The sequence below is a fragment of the Perca fluviatilis genome, chromosome 16, assembly GCF_010015445.1.
Source record: "Perca fluviatilis chromosome 16, GENO_Pfluv_1.0, whole genome shotgun sequence".
Taxonomy (NCBI): Eukaryota; Metazoa; Chordata; class Actinopteri; order Perciformes; family Percidae; genus Perca; species Perca fluviatilis.
This window is the reverse complement of record NC_053127.1, coordinates 14,810,681-14,835,403: the sequence shown is the minus strand read 5'-3', so window position 1 is coordinate 14,835,403 and position 24,723 is coordinate 14,810,681. Positions and strand designations below refer to the sequence as shown.

Sequence of the window (24,723 nt, the reverse complement as noted above, 5' to 3'; positions counted from 1 at the left end):
CTGCCATTGTGCCATTTGCTCATTGCAGAGCATTAATTTCCACACCTGTCCGGTGTCACGCAGATGTTACTCTCTTCTGCTAGTTTGCTCATCCCTCTGTTTCTCTCTGACTCTCTGGTCTCCCTCTCACGTATCCGTTCTCTTTGCCTGTTTGATAATGACACAAGGCTGGGGCCCTGCTGCAGGGGGATGAGACAGAGTTACAAATCAAAGTGGGTTAATCAGATGGCCAACCATTTCAGGAGGCATGTCTCAGTTCACTTGCCCCACTGCTCTATTTGTTTTTATGTGCTATTGCTTACACCCACCAGCTCCAAGTTTTGATTTAGGTGTTGTGGTGAAAACAATTCCATTCATACTTGCTGAACTTCACTTGCACTTGTACGGAGACTGTCCTCCCCCGAAAAACGACCCCATAGGTCGTCTGTGCAAGCAGCTTATTATGCTTATGTCAGATTGAGGTGGATCAAACAAACTGAGGACTTTCAATCAGGGGCCTCTGTTTGTGTCCCATGTGAAACCAAACGTTGACTTATTTTAACTCACGTACCAAAGTTATCTTGTAAGTTAAGTAGGTTACGCTACGTTGTGTACGTAACTATGGCACATACTTAGTTACGTACATAACTCAAACCATAACTTTTTGCTGAACCTAAGTAGCCTAGTTATGTTGTCTAAACCTAACCAAATTGCTAACGTTTCACAACATTAAGCACATGTTCAAAACTGTGACAGCAACGTTTACTGTAGGTATGAGGACGTTTTGATCTGTTGCCACCGGTAGTGGCGCTAATTTAGGAAGCGCTCCTGTGAGTCATTTAGACTTTCAACTTCAATGAAAAATGTGCACGTATGGCTTTATGAATCTGCTTCATAAACTTACAGAGACAAGAGGAGCTGAAAGAAAAACACAACCCAAAATTACTAAATGCCTTAAACCAAAGGCTCAATGTGATGAAAACAACATAATTTACAGTGTTAATCAGTGTCAAACTGGAGTATTTTTTTCAGCAATAGAGCTGATATGGCCTGGGCCAGATGATTACATATGTATTAAAAGTGTTACATTATCTCTGACACTCAAAGTTTGCTATGCAGGCATATCTTGGATGAGAACTGGAAAATGCAGTATGTCTTATTGTGATTGTCTGTGTGACATTTTTATATATATATATATATATATATATATATATATATATATATATATATATATATAGTCAACCCACTCCATAGTTCACTGAACCACATATCTGTTAATTAGTTTAATAGAAATGGAATGTTGTACAGCGAGATCGGTGAGTGTCAGGGGCAGAGAGATGAAGAAAGAGTCAAGGATGAGGAAGTAAAAAAGGGGTTGACTTTGTTTCTTCAGAAACTTCAGCAATAATTGGGACACTATTGATGAGTTTAACTACAGTGATCTGTTTTTAAAAACTCAAAAGAACTATGGGCCTCATTCACCAACTGTTCTTACGAAGAAATGTGTTCTTAAACCCTTCTTACGAACTTTTTACGAAGATTCTGGCATTCACTTATGTTTTCTTAACTTGGATTTGTTCTTAGCTAAGAACAAAATCTACAAACACTGAAAAGCACTTTTACGCACATTTGAGTGATGACAATTTCCTCCAAATGATTGCTTACTTCTTCCTGACCGTCACACGTTTGTCTCACCAGTAAAGTTTGGTTGCCATAGATACTGTATATATGGGGCACCGCTGATCCAAGCCGGCTCTGGTGCTGCAGAGCCCGGGCGCAGCGCCGCTGACCCTCGGTAATACAGCCCCCGGTGAGAGTGAAAATGAAAACGTTTGTTTTTATTATTCCCGTTTTTAAATCAAAGTTGCCATCTATTTCTCACCACAGCGTTGTTTACTCCTCCGCCAAGCTGCGTAAGACGCGTTCATATCTTATTTATTTGGCTGGACCTCTTCACATCTCCCCATTTGCACTGCTTCACACACTTTATTTGCTTACTTGCATGGTTAAATACAATAAAATACATCCATGAATAAAACCAACCGCATTCCGATTCTAACAACACATTTCCGTTTTATGCTGGTTAGGATAGGAACTTTTTTTAAAAACCAGGCCTTGTTTGTGGTAGAGGAAACCTTCTACTTTTACTAAAGTAAATATGTCTCTGGTTATTTGTACTTTTATTTAAGTACTGAGATTCAGTACTTCCTCCACCGCGGCTCCGACAATCTCCGAAAACCTGTCTCCCAGGAGGTGCACGGGAAGTGTCATGGCCTTATATGGGAATTTGCGGGGCGTTTTCTTATGCTAATTAGGAACAACTGGCACGCGCTGTCAGTTATGAAGACGTGGGATTCATCAATTCTAAGAACACAGATGCAAACAAATCTGCTGTTTAAGAACACGTCATGAATCCGACATAGACTTTTCTTAGGAACCTTCTCTTAAGAAGTGTTCTTAAACATATTTAAGAGAAAACTTAGGAAGATATTGGTGAATGAGGCCCATTGTTTCCAGCACATTTAAACATTGTACATTACACACTGAAGCTGCCTTGAGGGTGTAAGCAACTGCTCTGTGTTGTGATGGGAGGATAACTCTCATCATTGTGTGGGACCTATTTTTAGATTGTTAATCAAGGTACCGTAACATGTTCAGACTGACACACTCAGTATGATATCCCATAAAGTGTGAGTAGAGTGAGATTGCTTCATTTTGGCTCATCCACCCACAGTGACCTAACAGAGGTCGGAATCATGAGTGTGTGCTTTAAGTGTGTGCATTTGGTTTGGTGTTTGTTGTCAGACAACACAATAATGTCTCAACCCCAGGGTCTAGCATAGTGGTGTAATGCAGAACAATTATATATGTTTCACCTTTTTACCGGTATGTCACAAATACTTCTCTTCCAATTTTGTATTGAGATTTACTCCAAAAAGAGAAAAAAGCCTGAACTGAGTCTAAATAAAGGCTGTTTAACTGTTTATGAGGCCCATATTAAAATAAAGTTGGTATGAACTCATTATAATGAATGAGAAAGCTATTGACACAGCAATGTGCCATAATAGCTCATGGGGACACATTGCATAATCAAAAATAAAGGATAGATGTTATGCATATAATGGGAGGAGTCACATATGATATATAGTTTGTGTCTTGAGAAAAGAAATAAGAAAGAAATAATGAAAATCTGTTAAGCCTTTGTCATTTTGCATGCACTTTTAAGAGGGTTCCTAACTTCAGTTTATCATCTTCCTGTCTGCCGTCAAGTCATCCAGCGTCAGGCTTTAATATAGGGTCATTAGGTGAAAATAACACTAACTTTACTCTGCACTGCACAACAAAGCTTAAAGGAGGGAATGTCTGACCACCAAACTTAAAACTATCTAAACCTCTTTTGTTTAACTTTAACAAAGGTGTTGTCATTGACATATATTTCTGTTTCCTTTGTCAGACAACTGTATGAGTATTAAACAGTGATTTGATCAATGCTACCTGTAGCCTCGTGAGACCGTCCTGATCTCGCGAGCTCCAGTTTTCCACTCGCAGATCAGTCTGGTATCTTGAGATAGAGAAAATTTGGAGCTGTTCGCCAAACGACCGGGCCAATCAGTGTTGGTTTTGAGGTGGGTTTAGGTGGTGATAGACAGATGGTTTATCCAATCAGCTAACCAGTATTTTCAGACAGCGGTAGCCCTAATTCTGTTAGCTGCTCGCTAATGCTTTTTTCTCTTGGATCCTTCTTTTGGAATATGGACAGGGAACCTGAAAGGGTGCCTTTTATTCGTAAATTCTCGTTACACAAACGGCAAATATCCTTTACCGACATGTTGCTTGCTTTCTGAGCTAACGAGCTATGCTTTGCCTGCAGCAGCAGGGGCTTGTGGTTGTATTTTCATACGCTTCTTGATCTGATTGGTTGATTTGGCCCGTCTATCACCAACATAGGTGATAGACAGATGGTTTATCCAATCAGCTAACTAGTATTTTCGCCCCTTCCCAAAAGTTTTCCAACGGAAAGTTCCCAGATGGATAAGCCGAGCAAATGCAAAGCAATCCATCTGGCGGAGTCAGGTTATGCTACCTGTTCACACAGGCTAATAATAATATATTGTCTGCTGGACAGAATCTTTATCAAATTACTGTTTGGTATGTATGTGTTACTGTTTAATACACATGCAGTCCCCAACAGCATAAACATTAGTCAATGACAACACCTGTTTTGGATAACAGGCTAGATATGCAACTGTGTAGCAGTACATGCCATGTGTTTTGAAATCACATGCAATACTACATTTGGATTTCCAGTTTCCCCATTTGCATGTGGTCAGCAGTTTTAAAGGTATCCACACTGTATAGCATTTTTAGCCAGTGTGGATAAAATGCCAAAACATCTCAGCATTTTGAAAGGTCATTGTATTCGATTTATGTTAGATAAATGTATTTTTTAGTTACATTTAATGATGTGTGGGTTTCTTACAAGCGGAATAAATTTACTCACATGGTTCTGCTGTTGTGTCTTGTCATTAAAGTCTTACAATTGGCCTCATGGGTCATTGTGGTTTGGCTCATGTCTGGCACTATCACACAGTTTTCACAGTGCGTGAAAACCAGTTGTCGGACTAGACTAGATTCTGCTTTATCACAGCTTGTCAAAATACAAGAAGTTGATAATGGACAAACAGGAGAGGCGGCGGGTGTGGATTGGTTTTCCCAGCAGCTGAACATGACACTGTGAGCTGATAATGGGATAATGTCAAGAGGGATAATGCAGGAGTTGTCTGCATTTTCACTTATATATTATATACTAAAAATGTTAACTGTACAAATTGAGCTCAATGTGAAATGTGCATTTCCTACAGTGTAATAACAGAAATATAACACATCATTGGCTTCATCATTGGGGTCTTAGGTTAGAGTTTTCTTTGTAAGGCAAGGCAAGGCAGCTTTATTTATATAGCACATTTCAGCAACAGGGCAATTCAAAGTGCTTTACATAAAACATGAAAGAGCAGTTATAAAACAATTTAAAACAATTTAAAAGACAAGAATACATTTTACAGTGCAGTATAAGAATTTAAAGAACTGAAAGATAAAATACGCGAATAAAGAACAGTTAAAACAGTTAAACATATAAAAGCAGATAAAATAGATTAATTAAAGAAAGGACCAATATGTCAGACATCTCAAGCAGTTCGGTCCATATCTCTGGTTCATCTCACCAACATTGGGTCCAGATGCTTCACATGGAGGTAGTTCCATCTGTCTTTTGATTCCAGGAAGTAGTACAGTTGGGGAAATTAAGCCAAGAGCAAGTCACACTGTTATTTATTAAGCTTTTAAAGGTTTTACAAATGCTAAAGATGAAGCCTGAAACCATTTCTAGCTCTTAAAGAAATATTCAGCCTTATATTGTCAGCTGCGGGAGATATTTCAAGGAAAAGATAGAGATAAAAGAAAACCTTAATGAGAGGTTAGCCAGGCATATAAGTGTTTTGAAATGCTTTCCTTATGGATACTGTAATTTCTCCCACTCGTGCATCTCCCACTCATTGAAAGTGCGTGCAAGAAATGTGTGTCCATCCTTTTGTATTTGTGTATGTGGTTATACTCTGTGCACTGATGCTCTAACGATTTCCTAAGTGCGTACTACATGTCTGTGGCATTGCAGTATTAAGTGTTTTATTGCTTGGTAAGTAGTAGGAGAGTTCGCAAGGAACAGTCAGGAGGAAATAGTGGACTTTTATGTTTTATCTCCCTCTCTTCCTCTTGTGTAGAATATTTTATATTTATATATTGAACATGCAGTGTAAATTCTCTGCACTAAATTTAGCCAGCCTGCCCTCTGTTTGATCAATATAAAACTTGAATCACAATTTCAAGAATATCTTCTTGTGAAAGTACTGTAAGTAAAATTGGGATTGTAGATTTTAGTTTTTTTTGCAAATGGCAATGAAATGAAAAAACAAGCCTATAATCTTGATCTCTGTTAAAGAGGTCAGTTAGGGTGAGATGAGGAGAGGAACAACTTACTGGAAAAACAAATGACATTGTAAGGATTAGTGTTGACCACGATTCATGTGCGGGTTTGTGTGAGATGCACTTACTTTCATTCCAGAGTACTGTGGGTATTAAGGCTTTTTGATGCTCACATCAAGTTATTAATAACTATCATTATGTGTTCTTGCATGTATGAAACCAAATTTCAAATACTTTAATCAAGGTGTTTAACATGCAAAGTCTTTGAACTAGGACAAAAATATGAAAATATTACTGTCATCACGCAAATGAAAGGGCTGATTGTACTAAAATAAGTACATCTTATGTATGCTATTTGAACTTGTACACCATCATCTAACACTGCAATCTGCTGGTGAGACTTTGGCCACAACTCCAATAGGTGAATGCAATTTAATATATAGTGTATAAAGAGCTGAAAAGTGACATTTGAAAAACTCAGTAAATGTCAAATATCCCTGGTACTCTTGATATTTCCCTGACCTCCATGTTAACTTTTTTCATTAGGGCTATTTTATCTATAAGAAAAAGTCAAACTTTAAGAGTACATTTTTTCCATTTCATTTAATTTCATTTATTTATTTATTTGACAGGTACAATGCTCATTAATCAACAGCAAAGCAACTGTAAATGAGCCAGAGTTAGCTCAGCAGGCTAATTTTCCTATGTTGTCCCTGGCCAGTTTGAAAATAATATAAAAAAATAAATAAAATGACAATACAGTCAACACATAAAAGCAACATAAACAGACCAACATTCAAAAAGGCACAATGTACAACAACAAGTAAAAAACACAACACATCATCATACAGCAAGCAACATGACAAAACAAATCTGCAGGCAGGCAGCAGTCTAATGTGCACATATCTGGTTATCAATAATAATAATACTAATAATAATAATAATAATACATTTTGTACGGCGGTCCCAGATACATCTTGAATAATTTACAGCTTTACAAAATTTAAAGCTGCTGTGTTTTTTTAAAACTGAATTTATCGGTGCATATCCATGGATGTCTTTACAGTTAGGACTTGGTGTATTATCTTGGTGGGATTTGTTCTACACAGATGCAAGATCCCTGTCTAGATTCTGATGAGTCACTTCCATATTGTGTGTTAATTTGAGAGTACTCACACTTCGCTGAATTTAACACATTTGATAGCAGAGATTTACTTTGCCGTGGCAGGCCTGCTGGCTGATGTGCATCTGGCATTGCAGGTAAACCAGCAATTGTAGGACAGGTATCCAGATCCTTATTGACCGCCATGCTCACCCTCAGACACACATGGCTCCCATGGTCCACCTCAGCCACCGTGAATATTTGAATGAAAGCCATTGAATTTGTAGATAGCCAGCCATGTTATGTGCCACACTCTATTATTTTGTTGTCTTTTTGGTAGGTAGTACTGTGAAGATGGATTAAAATATTTTATAGAATACCATATCTCTGTTGTCCTTGTATGTCATTGCCACACACACACACACACACACACACACACACACACACACACTCGTTGACATAATGCATTTCCAAGCCTCTTGAACCTAAATCTAATCTTAAAACCAAGTCTGCCCCCTCAAACAGGGCTTTAAAGTAGTAGGACAGGCCAAAATGCCCTTACTCTGTAGGTCTCACAAAACAATATACACAGACACACACACACACACACACACAAGCTGACAACCTCCTAAAGCACCCCTGCGTCTCTTGTAGGTCAGTCCAACTGTGAGGAGATATTGCTTCTTCAAGGGTGTCCTTGCTCAAGGAGGTACTGTATACAGGCCATCAAATCTGGACTTACACAACTCTGCACATTGACAAATAAAAAAAGACATACACTCAGAGACACACATGCATAAACTGGATTTGTTGAGTTATAGGTTGATAACCAGTGTTTTGTACTCACTCAGGTGCTAAATGTGCATATTGCATTATCTCATTGTTGACAATGTGTGCTTCTTGGTACTCTGTTTGAATAGCAATCAGTTTCTTCTTCAGTTCACCAGACCTCCATAATGCATGAGATGTAGGACTCCTCTAGTGGATTAGTGAATTTGTCCGGAATTGTGTGTGAGGGGTAGTCAAAGGACAGCAGCCTAAAGCTTTAGCAGCACCATAAATTTGTCAATTTTGTAGTAAAACAGCAGTAAGTGGGACAGACTCATTTTTTCACATCTCATTGGTGAGCTAACATTCGTCTACTGTAAATGACAGCTGAGGATGAAATCACCATCACCATCCTGCTCTGCCCTCTCTTCTCTTCTCTTCCCCATCAACCCCCCACCATCACCACCACCAACCACCCCCCTTTCCAAATTGCCACTCCACTCTATTCCTCTCGAGGGACACAAAAGGGCCTGCACATGCTACAATCGACTAATAAATTCTATGTAGTCAGTTAAGCTATACAACTGCCAACTGGCAAAGATGTGCACCCATACTTTGGGAGAGCTCTGAGGAAAAAAAGGTTCCTCTAAATTTGATTCACCTTCAGCAGCAAGCTCTCTTGAAAGCTATGTCCAGGCCAGGGTAAATGATGAAAGAGTATTGAAGGAAAATGGGGATATATAAAGAGAAGGAGGGACAAGAGACACTGAGATAAAGAGAAATAGAGAGAGGAGCAGTGTGATGAAAAGGGAGGTTAGACAAAGTACAAGTAAACAAACAAGAGTCTGGGCATTATTAAATCAGTCATCTGATTTCTGACATGCCATAAACTAAGGAAATGGTCTTAAGGGAAGGAAAATACAAAAGGTCTACCAGGAGAATTGGTCAGGGTAATGTCACTAAGCAAATTCAAACACATCTATCATAGTATTTTTGTTAAAGATATGTTCTTGTTATATCTATTTTGATATATTTTTAGATTTTCGTTGTCAGTCTGACTGCTGGATTACAATATATCAACATTATTTCTTCTGGAGCAAACGGGCCAAATGAAACCCCTGCAGCAGCCCCTGTATGCTTTCCTGTTGCAGATTTACTACATGCAGTGCACAAGCTGTTCCAGATACAGAGCTGAATCCTAAGGACTACATACACATCTCCAGAGACTGTGGAATGTATGTCACTCAGCTCTGTAGGGATAGGCATGTTTATTATTAGGCCTCTTTGGAAATGCTGTGCCCTATGCCAGGTTCCTCATACCCTGTCGCTGATGGCATGAGGACCGTGTGAGACAGGAAATTGAAAGCCACTTGTTGTTGGAGGGCTTTTTGGAAGAACTGAAGTAGGAGGATGATCGAGTGCAGTATAGACATATGGCTGAGTGGTGGAGGGATCACATTTCCTTCCCACTAAAGGTATTTCAAAGAGAGGAGGAGAGGAGAGAGGAAGACAGACACATAGAGGATAGAGGTAGAGGAGGATTCAGAGGCAGGCTGCTTTAGGATTCATTGCCACTCTTTGAGGTCAGTGCACTAGAAATGATTTAAAGCAACATATACCTCTTTTAAAACAGGCAAAAACAAGTACATGACAATAACATGGTTTGTCAATATTTGTAAAATATCCAGTCAATGCTTTTTTGTCAAAAAAACCTCATTGATTCGGCACCCTTTTACCGGAATACAAAATATGCCAATTTTGGAAATGTACACTCCCAAGCTTAATGTGAGCAAGCTTTGAGGAGGAAATATTCAAATCTGAATCCTATGTGAGGCCCTTCAGAACCCAAAAAGCACCTCAGAGGCTGATCCAACACCTGTCTTGTTCTCTAGACGGCTCCCTCGGCTGTGTCTGTTTAGTGGTAATGATCTCAACCATTCACACTCACCACCAATGTGTTCCCACTTCCCTTTTTTCTCTCTTTCTTTCTACCGCATGCAAATAGATGCAACAGGGAATATACAAGAGATGGGGAAGCTATAGGGAGAAATAGATTGAAGGAGGTTTGTGTAAAGGAATGAGGGGAAAATGGGAGATCAAATAACATGATTGAAGGGAAAAAGGGAATGGATTGGACAGATGAGGAAAGGGAAAAAAGATGGGAGAGAGAAAGTAGCAGAGGGAGGTCATTGCTGGTGCTGAAATCAGAGACTGGAAGTGAAGAGCTGGGAGAATAAATGCAATTTGCATCTCTGATCCACTGAGCTTTCCTGTGCCTTTCATTTACCCCCCTCCCCCCATCCCTTCCAGCAAACTCACCACACCATTCCACAACTTTCATATGGAAAACTGGCTTCAAGGGTTGTGGGAAGAAACAGCTATATAACCTCTACTCACTATTGAGTCATCCTCATTCTGATCCCTGTCTCTTTTCTCTCTCCCTGTAGACTTGGGCCTCCAATCTCCTTTCTCCATCCTCATCATCCTCCCATCGCAATGCCTCACTCTCCAACTTTTCTCAATCTTAGTTATCCCGCTTTCTCTGTCTGTCCCTCACTTCATTGCTACTTTTCCACCACCTTATCATCCACCTCCTACTCCTTCCTTTTGTCTGTTTCCTTTCTACTCTATCAAAAGACTACCTCCCATGAAAAACGACCACATCAGTTGCTTGTTCAAATGGCCTAATATGACCTCTGTTTAATTGAGAAGGACCTCTAGCAACCATGTACATTTTTACCCCTGCCTGTGACTGTCAGGAGGAAAGGCGGAAATAATATGGTGTTACAGAATTGCAAAACAACATAAGGAGGGAGGTTAGGGTGGATAGATTTTATCATGACCACAAATGTTTCCCAACCTTAATCTGTTTCCCAACCGTAATCTTTTTTTTACCACAATCTTTCCCTCATTGTAAACCAGTTGTTATTTACATATCCAGCAGACACACAGCAACATTAGCATTCAATTGGAGTCTTGTTTCTGGCCACCTGGTGAATGTCAATCCAATATCCACTCTTTGTTTGTGGTCTCCACTATTTCTTGAGGGAAATATCTGTTTCTTTAGCAGGTACAAGATCCATATTTTTACCAGCTTGCTACCTTTGCCTGTTGGCCTATTTTGTTGGACAGCTAACATACAGTGGGTATTCAGAGCTTTATTTTTTGAACATAGCTGTCTGCTGTGGCTGAAAACGATGCTATGAAAACAGTGAGACTGAACCGAGAGAGTAAAGTTAGGTCTCAAAACCCAAACAATGAGCTGAAGATGCTATCAAGTTCTGTGTAGAGCTAATGGGAACTGCGGAGATGGGTTCCATTGTTGTTATAGCCCCTTTAATCAAGTAATCTTTTGCCTATACCTAACCAAACATTAACCATGGCGGTAGCAGATCAGAAAATGCTCCTATGTGTTGTTTTGGAAGAAGAAAACTATCAATTACAAGACAAAAACAAAGACAATACAGACACAAAGTAGGGTTTGTTGGAGGGCTCAAGTAGTCCAACAACATAAGTCTAATGTTAGTTCTTCATGCTGTTTTCAGAGTAAGAGAAGCCATGTGGTGCAAGGGGTGGAGAAGAGATGTAATACATAAGGGGTAAGTGGACAGGGAGGATTGGAGGATGAGCGGGGTTGACGAGGTCAGAGTGGGCAGCTGGAGAGTTTTTTTCCTGTTTTGATTTCCAATTGTTTGTTGTTTTGCTCAAGTTTATATTGATTGCAGCCGATTTATTTGGAAAGAAACAACATGAAGACATGGATTTTTAGTTCATACTGAGAAAATAATGCAACACAGAGGCTGAGACAGCTATAGATTGTCCATATTCAAGGCCAGTTTATGGCAAAGATGAGACTTGACAAGCGCAAAGCATGTGGCATTATTCATTCAAATTATTCATTTGAGCAATTAATAATGGTTTCTTACAATAATTACATATTTTAAATTCATGTTTCTCCCTGGTAGTCAAATCATATCTATATATATATATATATATATATATATATATATATATATATATATATATATATATATCACATTGTCTGGAATCATCTCTGGGAGAATTTTTTACTTATTTTAGTTTTCCAATTTAACTTAACTAAACTGCCTCAAGGTGCTTTCACTAAGGATTGTATAAACGTTTTTCATTTATGTTCCACAATCTGCATATTAACTATTTTCCAATCAGTGTAAATATAAGGCTCACATTAGGCCCAAACTGCTTGCATATCAAAAGGGTCCCAGGTCATTATGACTAATTGAGGCTTTTCACCCATTTGTGGCTTGGGGTAAGCTGACCGGAGTTGATGAGGTCAGAATATCAATACGTGTTGGCAAATAATTGCAGGCTGTGCCATCTGCATCTCACTTGCTCAGATGGCCATAAGCTACAGCAGAGTGGTGATGACAGTGCCCTTAGCGTGCGCCGGGCAGTGGGTCAGGTGAGCAGAGTCAGCACGCTGAATAGAGATGGTCTTACAGCACCAGATTCTTCCCCTGCAGTGGATCGCACCCTTGCAGGCTTTTGATGATGATGTATCTGTAGCTCATGTGTCAAGTGTGCTGAGCAGCAGTAGTAATTGTACTTTTTCAAGTGTTATACATAAAGGTTAGAGCTGTATTGTACATTGTCCTTGTCAAAGGATGACATTTTATAAATGATACTTTTGGATTGAAACCTTTCAGAACAAAAAATAGTTGAGCAGCATATGTGAACAACATTGATCACTGATGACTGACTTTTTTGAAATATCTTGTGTGTTTAAAGTGCCCATATTATGAAAAAAACACTTTCTGGGATTTGGGGTGTTCTTTTATGTCTCTGGTGCTTCAAAACACATACAAACTTTGAAAAAAATCCATCCATGCTGTTTTGAGTGAGATACAGGTTTCTGAATGTGTCCTGCTTTCAGTCTCCTAGTGAGCTGTTCAAAATCGGCCTTGGACTGTGACGTCACAGTCCGAAATGAGCTGGCTAACCACAACCGTTAGCTCGTAGCGTTAGCCGGCTAATGCTAGCGTTAGCTGGCTAACGCTAACGCTAGCATGCTACGTCGTTCTCAATAGCAAAGCACTGCTACAACACACACAAGTTCACCATAATCTACAAAAGAACTACTTACATGTGCGCCCTCATTTAAAAGTCTCCCAGCTAATCCTGCCTTGTAACTGACCAAAGTTGGAGAAACAGGCTTTCTTTTACTGTCTCTAGAGTTAGCTAGCTGACATGCTCTACATCTGAGCTACTGCGCGTGCGAGTGCAATCAAAGATAGTACAGAAGAAGAAGATGAAAAGAGGTCTCACTCTGTAGCTAAAACAGAAACCAGGTGAAAAGAGGATCTGCAGCAGTGAGAGAGAGCTGTGCAGTACAACAACAATATGGTGTTTTATGAAAATTAAACCATGTAAACCTATTCTGGTAAAACCTTAAAATACAGTTATGAACCTGAAAATGAGCATAATATGGGCGCTTTAACACATTCTGTAAGAAATGTATTAAACAAATAACATCTTCAAAATGAGGAGACATTAACTCAGTAGGAGTCATGCTGCGGAACTGCATATTAGTTATTGGTTAGGCCTATAATGGATTCTCACATTCTGTAGTGGCTCTCTCCAACATAGTTTATGTGATGTTCATTATGACTGTTGTTATGACCGCCTCCCTTGCACTTACATGCACACAGTCGCTGCAGTTATTCTGGTGATTTACAACCTCCTCCTCCCACAGAGAGAGAAAGTGAGGGGCACACTATAGCTGTCTTTGAGGAGAGGTTTATGTTCACGGTAAACTAGCCACAGTGGCACCAGAGGTGTCAAGTAACGAAGTACAAATACTTCGTTACCTTACTTAAGTAGAAATTTTGGGTATCTATACTTTACTGGAGTAATTATTTTACAGCATACTTTTTACTTCTACTCCTTACATTTTCACGCAATTATCTGTACTTTCTACTCCTTACATTTTAAAAATAGCCTCGCTACTCATATTTCAGGGTGTTTTTTTTTTTTTTTTGTTGTCTTTTTTAAAAAAAAAAAAAAAAAACTATCCAGATCGCGCCATCCGAAAGAGAAAGAGTGACTTTGATTGTGGTTGGATGAGAAGTATAAACATAGCTATTCCGACACCCTATTGGTTTGTATGCGATCCATCGCACCTGCACGAACCGGTGCTAATACGCCACCGTGCTTCGCACTAACGACCGTTATCCGGACCGAATAGCAACACGGATTTCGATTACCTTAAATGACTGCGCTTCTCTCTGATGCTCCGAAAACGGACGTTAGAGGGAACTGAAACATCGCCGCACGGGACGCTAGTTAACACTACAGTTGACAGCAGGTAACGTTAGCCTAGTGTTAGCTAGCAGCTGGAGTAAACACGGTTAAAATGCTGAGAGCTAAACGGTGTAAAAGTGTGTCTGTATTTCACTGGAGAGGATTGTGACACCAGACTGTAGCTGCCGTTGTCTGAAAAACACAGAAGAGATGTCACCTTTTTCAGCCCTGAGTTTGCAGGTACGATTTTAATATAACATTATTATAGTCATATGGTTTTGTCCCCACGTTTTGGGGTTACATTTTTGTCCTTAATGGCATTTTCCCCCTTACATGAGGGGTCTTCAACGTTTTAAACCAAGGACCCCTTAACTTAAAGTGAGATGTAGCAGGGACCCCCTACTACATATTCTATGAAATTCAGTTGAATAATAAACTCGGCCTACAATAACTGTTAGGGCATCCTAAAGCCTACTTACATACCCTTTTTTCATAAGCTATTAAAATATGAATTGTTGGCGTGATTTTATAAATCATATTACATATGTGGCACAGTAAATCTAGGATTAACTGTATTTGTGGGCTAATATCTTAGTGACTACCTTACCTATAGGCCAGTAAGCCTATCATCAGTGGGAATTTATATTTGCTAATAATATGTTGGAATTATGTTAAGGCATTTTTTTTATTTTTTTTAAAGAGGCCCACCTGCAATGACTCTGAGGACCCCCTGTTGAAGATCTCTGCCTTACATTACTTTTACTTTTATACTTTAAGTAGTTTTGAAACCAGTACTTTTACACTTTTACTTAAGTAAAAAGCTTGAGTTGATACTTCAACTTCTACAAAAGTCTTTTCAAACCCTAGTATCTATACTTCTACTTGAGTAATGAATGTGAATACTTTTGACACCTCTGAGTGGCACTTCCAGAGGCCGTCCCACAAAGCAAACCACAACTTCCCCAAGTAGATAGGCCTACAATAATAGGCTCTTAGGGATGACAATGGAAACATTTACTCTGTAATAATTACGCCCACCTCGCATAGCACCTTCTTACTCCATCATGGCTGCCAATTTTTTTTCTAACTTCTCACAGTTAGTTAAAAGAAACTCAGATTCAAAAGGTAGACTCTGTGGTGGGGAGAGTTGTGGATAATATGCCAGAATGGCTGATGGCCTTAACAAATGATGACTATTAAGAGTGCTGGGGCTGGCAAGGGATGGAATACAAAAAGAATGTGACTCTTGTTATCTAAATCCCTGTTGTTACATATTGCAAAGGACATATTGCATATTGCAATATTACATATTGCATCCACAGCTGCATTGTTTTTGCTATCCCTGTTCAACCCTGGCTGTGATCCCTGAAACACAACATAAACATACAAATATCTAGCACATGTATCTATGTAGACATGCATGCACAATATGCATTGATAAACACATGCACGGGATTAAAATAAATAGTGCATGTATCATTTCTTGATATTAGTAGTATCTATAGAAGGAATGTAGTAAGGCCCGGGACACATTAACCCGATTATCGGCCGTGGGACAGTCTGGCGAGGTCAGTGACTCCAATCTGTTCAGTGTGTCCCGTGCCGTCGTCCGTCTGGGGAGCTGTTGGCGTTCATTTTGGCCGACCTGACATGTTCGGTCGGCGGCAGGGAAATCGGGACTCACCCGGAAATGATGAGCGCAATGAGGTGACTAGAGTCTCTCAAAATCTGATGAAAATCTTTTAAACTGACCTTTGTTGAGCTGAAATGAAGACAGATTCAGCAATTGCATGGCCTATTTCTCGCTTAAAATGTTTTCAGAAACACGTTTCAGTGAACTATTTTAGTACAATATGAGATCGTATTCTGAACGGCCGCCATGACAGTCTGGCTCTCAATATCCGGAGAAAACAAACCCATGTGACGCGTTCGTCCAATCAGCTGCCGGTTTTCATTTCTTGGGCAACATTACAGATTAGCGCCGCTTGCTGTTATGGAGATGTATTACGTCTTGTCTCCTCTCGTCTTTTTGGTGTGTTCTGTGGCAGTTTTTTGGACCTCGGGGACGCGACTGATCATATCGATGGGGTTTTCTGTCAACGGTCGCCCGTCGGCTATATGTGTCCCGGCCTTAAGACACACTGCATTTTCAATGTCCACATTTCTAACAAGACAGGAAGAGACACTGTGTTTGTGTGTGTACCTGTGTGCGTGCCCACAAGAAAGAAACATGGAGAAGCCTCTCTGATGTTTTGTACACAGGGACGGACTGACAATCTGTGCGATCTGGAAAAGTCCAGAACCTTTAATACACAAAAAAAAGTGTATTAAAGTGACATTAACAGCCAACAGCAGGGGGCGCAAATACAATCACTTACATGCTATATGTAAAAATAAAACTGAAGAAGAAGAGTCGGCCTACATCATTAGACGTGAGTTAATTTCACATCAGCATTACTGGTAAATGCCAGGAGCAGTAAACACTATAGGCTGCCTTTATCCCTATCTTAGCGAATTGCATGTTGTCAGCTCAACATGAGCATGTGCATCATGATTATGAAAATTATCCTGCCATTTAGTGCTGTCAAACTTAACGTATTTAATAATTTCTGTTAGGTTAATTTTGAAACATTAAACCCGTTAGAAATGAATCGCGGGTTGACTGCGATTTCACTTGGTTGTATATGAGAGGTTGTAGTGAACTCAATTTTGCTGCTAGGATGAAGATTATGGTATTAAATTAAACGGGAAAACATCAGGCATGCATTGGTACCACTCTAAACGTGCTAACAAACAGGGAAGGGGGCTAAATAATTCACCAAATGTAACCAAAAGTTTAACCATAAAAATCCTAGCTTGCACTCTCTGTCTGTCTTCCATCAGAGTGCAGTTTTTCCTTGTCTTTCATATTTGGTTTACTATTGTGGAACTGGCAAAGACCTGGGGTCTCATTTATAAACGTGGTGTACGCACAAAACGGGGCTGAAAACGTGCGTACGCCACTTCCCACGCAAAGGTTGTGATTTATAAAAAACAAACTTGACGGGAGAATGTGTGGTCCTCCACGCAAACTCTGACCCATGCGTATGCACATTTTGGAGACAAAATAGGAATTGGCGACGCAGATGGTGAGGTGGTGAACTGAAGTCAGACTGCAGAAAGTACATGTGGGAATAAGGGTTAGGCTACTCTTAATATGTTTAAGTATTAAATAATGCCTCACGCACATTTCTTCACACCATATGAAGATTAAATCCAGCAGTGTTATTTGCGCTTGTACTGAGTGATAATTGTTCCATAAACACCTCAAACTCAAATCTTAAATAAAAACTAATTCTTAATATTTAATCAGCGCTGTCTCGCCGTCACATTGTCCGCTACGGAGCGCAGGAGTAGGAGATGGCCCGACTGCATGGAATACAGGATAGCATCAAATACCCTACCATTAGATAACTGCACAACACAGTGTAAATAACTAAATATCTGTCTTTAAAACTGTGCATATATCATCAAATGTCAAAGTCTGGAAATACAGTCGTTAAGCTCTCGCGCAATCGTTACGCTCTATGTCCTTGTTATTGGTCTAAAATGTAATACTGTTTATAACAAACCCTGCATGAAGAAAAGTGTGTTTGCCTATTACATTTCGATTTCAAATTGTATCTCGGGGTGGGGGATACCAGTTGTTGCTGTGATTTTAGCAAGGTGTTAACAATCACAAATTGTTGTAGACTAAACATAAATACTGCGGTGAACCCGTGCGTAATGCTGCATGATGGCACAGCTGGCCCTGCAGGAGGACAGCAATGGAAGAATCAGGAGAAAAAGAGACTTCAGGGACCATGACGATGACTGGCTCATATGCCGATTTAAATTCCCTAATGTAGCTGTAATAGTAATATAGCTTCGCTCTTGGATCTATGTACTGAATTGGGTCCAGTAGAGAGGGCAACGCGCCGAACCGGGCCATCCCGGTCCAAATACAGGTCCTCCCCACTCTGGGTGAAACCGGCTGTTTCCAGAGGGAAATGGGTGACAGCTAAGTGTTTTTTTAAATAAATATTATATATAATCTTCAACTTCATCACTAAGGCTTGTTTGGATATAATATATAGTTCTGTTAAATCTTATTATATACGTCTGGTATATCGAAGCTGTCCCCGAGTACCGTAATGCCTGCTGATTTGGAAGATTTTATGAATAAAGGTAGTCTATAGATCCGGTTTCCATACGCTGTGCGACAACAGGCCGAAATCATAATTCAATTGGCAGCAATTTTTGAGTTTTTTTTTGTTTGTTTGTTTTCTTCGCCAGTCGTCATGATTCGGCATGTTTCGGTGTAACGAAGAACAACTGCCAGGGTCATTAACATACTGATCAGCATTCACGAGGTGCTTTACATTGACTATTTATGGTTAAAAATGGGCGAGTACAGGGCGGGATAAGAGGTTGATCCACACTTGTAGTCAATCTGTGATTTATAAAGGGAACATTGCTTACAGGTGTGCGTACGCACGGTTTTATAAATCTGACTTTTTTTCGGCGTACGCCAATTTGGGCTTTTGGGCACATGTACACTTATAGTAAGGATCCTACGCACAGTTTTATAAATGAGACCCCTGGTGGTTGTTTGTGAAAGCTTCACAGACAACATTGATAGGGCCAAGTCATTGTCATCATTTCACAGCCTTAATATGAATCAAAAGTGTAATAAATATTAAATAGGTTATTCAATGCTAATTCTTTAACACAAAGTAACACGTTATATACATTTATATTTGAATAGTTATAGTATATAATAACTAACACTCAGTGTAGTTTTGGTATAGGCCTACAATATATCTAATCCCCATGTTCAGGTACAGCAAGTAGCCTACTTTATCTCTGAAAGCGTTGTCAGTAATACTCTGTACTGTTTTATAATTACAAGTTTGTGTAATTTGTATTTTAATTTCAATGCAGATGTAATGGCATTGTACATTTTTAGTTTTTATTTGAAGGCTGAGGCTTCATTAATAAACACAACCATCATTTGAGATGTTACTTGCTATGAATACCTTGTCTGATAGGCTACAGTATTGTGGCATAGTATCAGGACATCTTGGCTAGTGTCTGTCGCGCACGGCTAGGGGCAAATGGCCGGATGATGGGCCTATTTGAGAGAAAGTCCAGGGCTGTTTTTTAGCCCCAGTCCGTCCCTGTTTGTACATCACAGTTAACCCTCCTGTTTGATGGTGTGTATTGATGAGTGTAGCAGAGGTAGTTTAGGAGGTCTACATGGCAACAAGCATCTCTTCATTTACATTTGCTGCCGTCGCAGCATGCCTGAAAGAGCGGAGTGTGAGCTGTTACATAACCACCGACCAAGGATGGAAGTGTTGCAGCACGTGCAGCCAAGGATCTGTTGGTGCAAGTGTAAAGTTACTCAGATATTAGAATTTAGACAGTTCTATAGTCTATACTATAAGTGAGAACAAGAATATACCACCTAAAAGATGGGCTATTTCCATGTTTTTATGTAGGAACTATCTTCTTTTTGTGGGAATCATCCAACATTTCATTAAGCCTCTACATACCCCTTCAAATGTGTTTCTTCAAACCAACTTAAATAAAGGCATTTCAGCATTTCTTTCATACAGTATATGAAAAAATGGAAGTGCCATCAATCCCATTTAGTTTTGTTTAGCCTGGATTTACTGGAATCAGTCTATTCCAATTCTAAACCCAATTATAGTGCTTAACGCTAGAATTGCCACGATACTAATATGTCTTTTGAAAAACTCTCAAAATTCTCAAACCTGTGGTTGTCAGCACCCCAAGCCAAATAAGGGACAAACAACCACAAAAACATGACAAAACCTATTTCAGTCAAACATGGGCTCCACTGAGCAAAGCTGCTCCTGTTTTCCTGACTCCATCCAGTCAATATCCAAGCCTCCAGTTCCCAAGGTGCTGCGAGATGTCAGATCTGTAGCCGACGGGCATATTCAAAAATGCATGTTCAGCCTCTTTGCCAGGAAGTGGATTTGCCAGTCATGACAAAAAGTTCCCTGAGACAGCAAGTTTATTTAACTTAGTTTTTCATGGATGATTGGTAGGCTTCCTACTTCAGCAAGCCACATGAGCATCTGACTGCTGGCTTGACTCTTTTATTGTGTCCTAGCATCAGGGAATTTTACTGCAAGTTATCAAACTTCCTCTATTTGTTTATAAATTGTTATATGTCTTTCGGGTTTTGTGTGTGTGGCATCATAACAATAGAACATGTATCATTGTATGTATAGTATAATTATTCTATAACAAGCAATGCTTGACAGGAGTATACATCTGCAAAGAGGTTTATTTTTTTGGTACACAAATGTGTAAATTCAGTGTGTTTCTCACCTTACTGCATTGGATGTATTCTTGAGGTCTAAAAAATGCATTTCATTCTGCATATAACATTTGCAAAGCTGATTTTTCTTAATAGTTTGAAACCTACATTATTTAAATTATTTTTTTTTTTAGCTTTTTAGCTGTTTTCTTTGCTCCATTTGCTGTTGGCGCAGCGGTCCATCTCTTGTCACATTACGCCCACCAACTGTTGATCAGCAATTGCATGAAACCATAAGCAGGAATGTGCATCGCAGCACTCACATGCACATATGTATGTTTGCAACCTTGTGCACATGCTTGTAAAGTGAAAATGAGCTACAAATAATAAAAAAAACACGTAAAACATTGCTCTATAGCACAACTCTAAAACTCCACTGGGTACCTCTAGGTGTCCAAATGAAATAAATCCATACAAACTTGCCTCAGTAACAATATTGCACAGACTTCTTCATCCTATCCATGCACGAGATGAAGACAAACATGCATTTTATATCCAACACACTTTGATGTCTGACTCTAATATGTAAAGCAGACATATACAGTCCCTCAAAGGCTATTTGCTGTATGTGAAACTTGATGTTATGCGAGAGGATGGTCTACCATTCTGGTTGTGGGAGGACAAACTTGGTGAATATGTTATGCAAGTACGACATAGTGCGCTCATTTCACAAGCAATACTTAATCCCAGAAGACAGCTACTGTCAAAGCAAATAGAGCATATAGCAAGATATTTTGTTAAGCAGATTTTTGAGGTTGCTTGGAGGTCATTTTCATTTGTATGGAACATGTGGTCTCTCTCTTATGTTCTCCCTTCTCTGTTTATGTATGTGTGTCACATACGCACAAACAAACTAAGAAAAATGAGCAAGCCACACAATTTATTTATCACATAGTAACACACACACACACCCACACACACACACACACACCCCCACACACACACACACACACACACACACACACACACACACACACACACACAACCCATCAGTCTCCCTTCTTCTCTCTGACACAGTATTTTACACTGTCTGTCTAAACCTTATGTTTCTATGAAAAGAAGGAATTCCCCATTGCTTTGTACTGAGAGTTTCTTGGCCTGTACTCTCACTGTTCCATTTGCTTTAAAGTGAACTTCATCCAATATTAAAACCTAGACTGATCTAATCTGAGAGTTTGCAGTGGAAAAGTACTATATTGCAGAGCAGCTGTGTAAAATACTCTCTTTTTGGACTAACCCTGTCTTTTCTCTCCATCTCTTCTCTTTTTTATCGGCCTCTCTTCCTTCCTTTCCCGGCTCAATTCATCTTGTCTCCTTTCCCCTCTGATTTCCTGGCTCTCTTCCTCCCTCCCCCTCTTTGTCCTCCTTTGCTCCCTCTCCGTGCACTTTCAGGACTACACATTGACAATGTACTTCCAGCAGGCCTGGCGAGACAAACGGCTGTCCTACACTGAGATCCCCCTCAACCTGACCTTAGATAACCGGGTGGCTGACCAGCTCTGGGTCCCTGACACATACTTCCTCAATGACAAGAAATCATTTGTCCACGGTGTCACAGTGAAAAATAGAATGATCCGACTACACCCGGATGGTACCGTACTGTACGGTCTAAGGTGAGATTTTAATCTTTTTAAAAATATATCATTTTTGACTACACAACAAAACCAAGGTGTTAGATGTTTACATGTGCAAATAAATGAAAAAAATACATAATATCTCCCACATGCTGGACGATTACGGCACCAGATAATGATAGACTACTGCACAAATTGTAGTCATTTCCACTTCATGTTGTCAAACACTTAATTTTTTGTCAGTGTACTTTCTATTTTCAAAAAACAACCCGGGGAGGAAACATCTAACTTCTACAAACTTTAATACAACAATGACTCAATAATTGCTGCATTGGACCCAGTCAGTAATTAGCTCATTAAAGCTGGATGAAGAAAACTACTGATATATTGCCCCTGGGCGAAAATTAGAATGTTGATGTCGTGACCTATTTGTGTCCTAGTTTACAGGACACGTGCACATCATCAACTAAAGGCTTCTGTAACACTGAATTCAACTATTGCAAAGTCTTCTCAATCTTCATCACAACCAAAAGTTTAAACAAAAAGCATCTGTGAAGTTAAACTTTCTGTGGTTGTTTTTTTCTGCTACATCATACATATTTGCTCTGTGAATTGCATGTCTTAGCAGAACCTGAAAATAGAGAAATTTAGGCTATATTTTTGTAAAAAGCCCTCCAAACCATACAAAAATATAGTTTGTTGTCGTTTCCTACCATCTAATACGACCCACAGGAGACAGTTGGTTACGTTTAGGCACAAGAACTACTTGGTTATATTTAGGCACCACAACTACTTAGTTAAGTTTAAAAAAAGATTGTGGTTTGTGTTCAAATTTGTTACCTTACTTCCGGTTAGGCATGTGATGCAGAACATGATGTAGTTTGTAAAATTTTAAAACTCGCCGTTTACTTATATTTTCAAAGGCCACACGGACCCAGGTCTACTGGGGGAAAGTCCTGTGTTTGTCTGACCCATCCACGACCACACATACCCACACATAATTCTGTCATCATCATTCTATCATAAGCAGACTGCCACACAAGGGCAACATACTTTGACCAACAAGTCACATTAGCTTTCCTGGTAATGCTGAATTAATGACCAAACAAACATCCATCGGTGAACACCATTCCCCTGTCATTGCTCAATCATATGCATGGACCATTCCTGCCAGAGGCTGAGAGGCATTATTGACTGCAAAATGGGATCCCTAATTGTGATGTTATTTGGACTTTGAATGGAATATTGTCAGTTGCTTGAAACATTTAGTCATGTTTCCTACCAAAGAATAATTGAAGAGCATATGCTTTAACATTTTAACATGAATTTAGTGTGATGGATGAGTTTCTCAGAAAATGAGAGTGAGTTTGTTGACACCTTCAAAGCTACAAAGATGGTATTCTGAATATTTCCCCAAGCTGAGACTTTTGCATGTCTGTTTGGCACCGTTTCCCAGTTGCCAGAAACAAAGCTCCTTTTGTACAATATAAATTGATTGAACCATTCCACTGAGTTTTAACCTCTCAAAGTTAATATGATTACAGTGCACTTCTCACACCTCACTGATGTCTCATCAGTTCATTTTGCAAATAGGACTCTGATGCCCTAACTATAAAAAGTTATTGAAAACCACAACATCTTAATGGCCATCATGGCAGCGCCTTGGCACTGCTGCAGGAGAGTGAGACAATGAGACAAAGAAGGAGAGAGAGGGGTGATAAGGATTAGAAAGACATCTTGTCAGTACTGCTCTCTTTGGTCTTCTTTATCAATGTTGTCTGTCTTCATTACTTGCCCAATGGCTTGTTAAAAAGTTCAGCATGTTATATTTTGCTCAGGTTTCTTACACAATGTTTAAAGGAAGTAATGTGTTTAAGTCCAAGAAATAGCTATGATTCATAACACTTGAATTGCAACAAGAGGGTAAATAGTTGCTGGATATGGTGAGTGTTGTAGTTACAACAAGAGTAGAGGAGATGGGAAGGAGAAGGAAGAGCAATCACATTCTTTAGAATTGGAGAAAAGCAGGAGATAAAGACAAGATTAAGTAGAGAAAATAAATGCAGCACAAATTCTTCAAGCAGCTTCTTTTTTCTTAACTCAACTTTTAATTTTCATAGAACAAGTGTGAAACAGCCTTGAGTAGAAATAAAAAAGAAATTTAAAAACTGTGATACTGAATTTAGGCCTATTCTTGAATGCACCCACTTAAGGACTCTCTGCCAAACAAAAGGCACAGTAGGGGCAAGGGACCTTCACTTGAACGTGTTGTCCAATTATGCCGGAGCATTTACAGGTGCACAGTAAATTAGAATCAGATTTTTTAGAATCATTTCTAAGCTCTGATACATTTTATTGCCTTCAGATTTAATCAGAAATCCCCTGGTAGAAACCAAATCCTTCTGTCAAACTTACAGTTGGTTTACTGACATAACAGTTCTTCCTGGATCATAGCTGGGTTTAAAGTAATTTGCAGACACTTGATTTGATAAAAAAGAAAACCATGGGTTGTACACACCAGATTCCCACCGACTGTAAACAAAGCATCGAGCAGAGTACTTCATGGGTTTTGAAGTCGTTTGATGTGGTGTTTTTTTTAAATCTTTTTAGGTTCATTGGAGTGTGGGAATAAAGGAATTTTTTAAATAAAATCAGTGGCAACCTGGACA

The 24,723-nt window shown here is 39.4% G+C and overlaps 1 protein-coding gene across 1 annotated transcript in view; it reads left to right on the top strand.

Moving 5' to 3' along the window:
- LOC120544529 (gamma-aminobutyric acid receptor subunit beta-2) overlaps positions 1–24,723 on the top strand; it is a 72,129-nt gene that overhangs the window by 14,159 nt on the left and 33,247 nt on the right. The window contains exon 4 of the mRNA XM_039778347.1: positions 21,873–22,093. Within this exon, the coding sequence (XP_039634281.1) occupies positions 21,873–22,093 (221 nt within the window). The remainder of the gene's footprint in view (positions 1–21,872; positions 22,094–24,723) is intronic.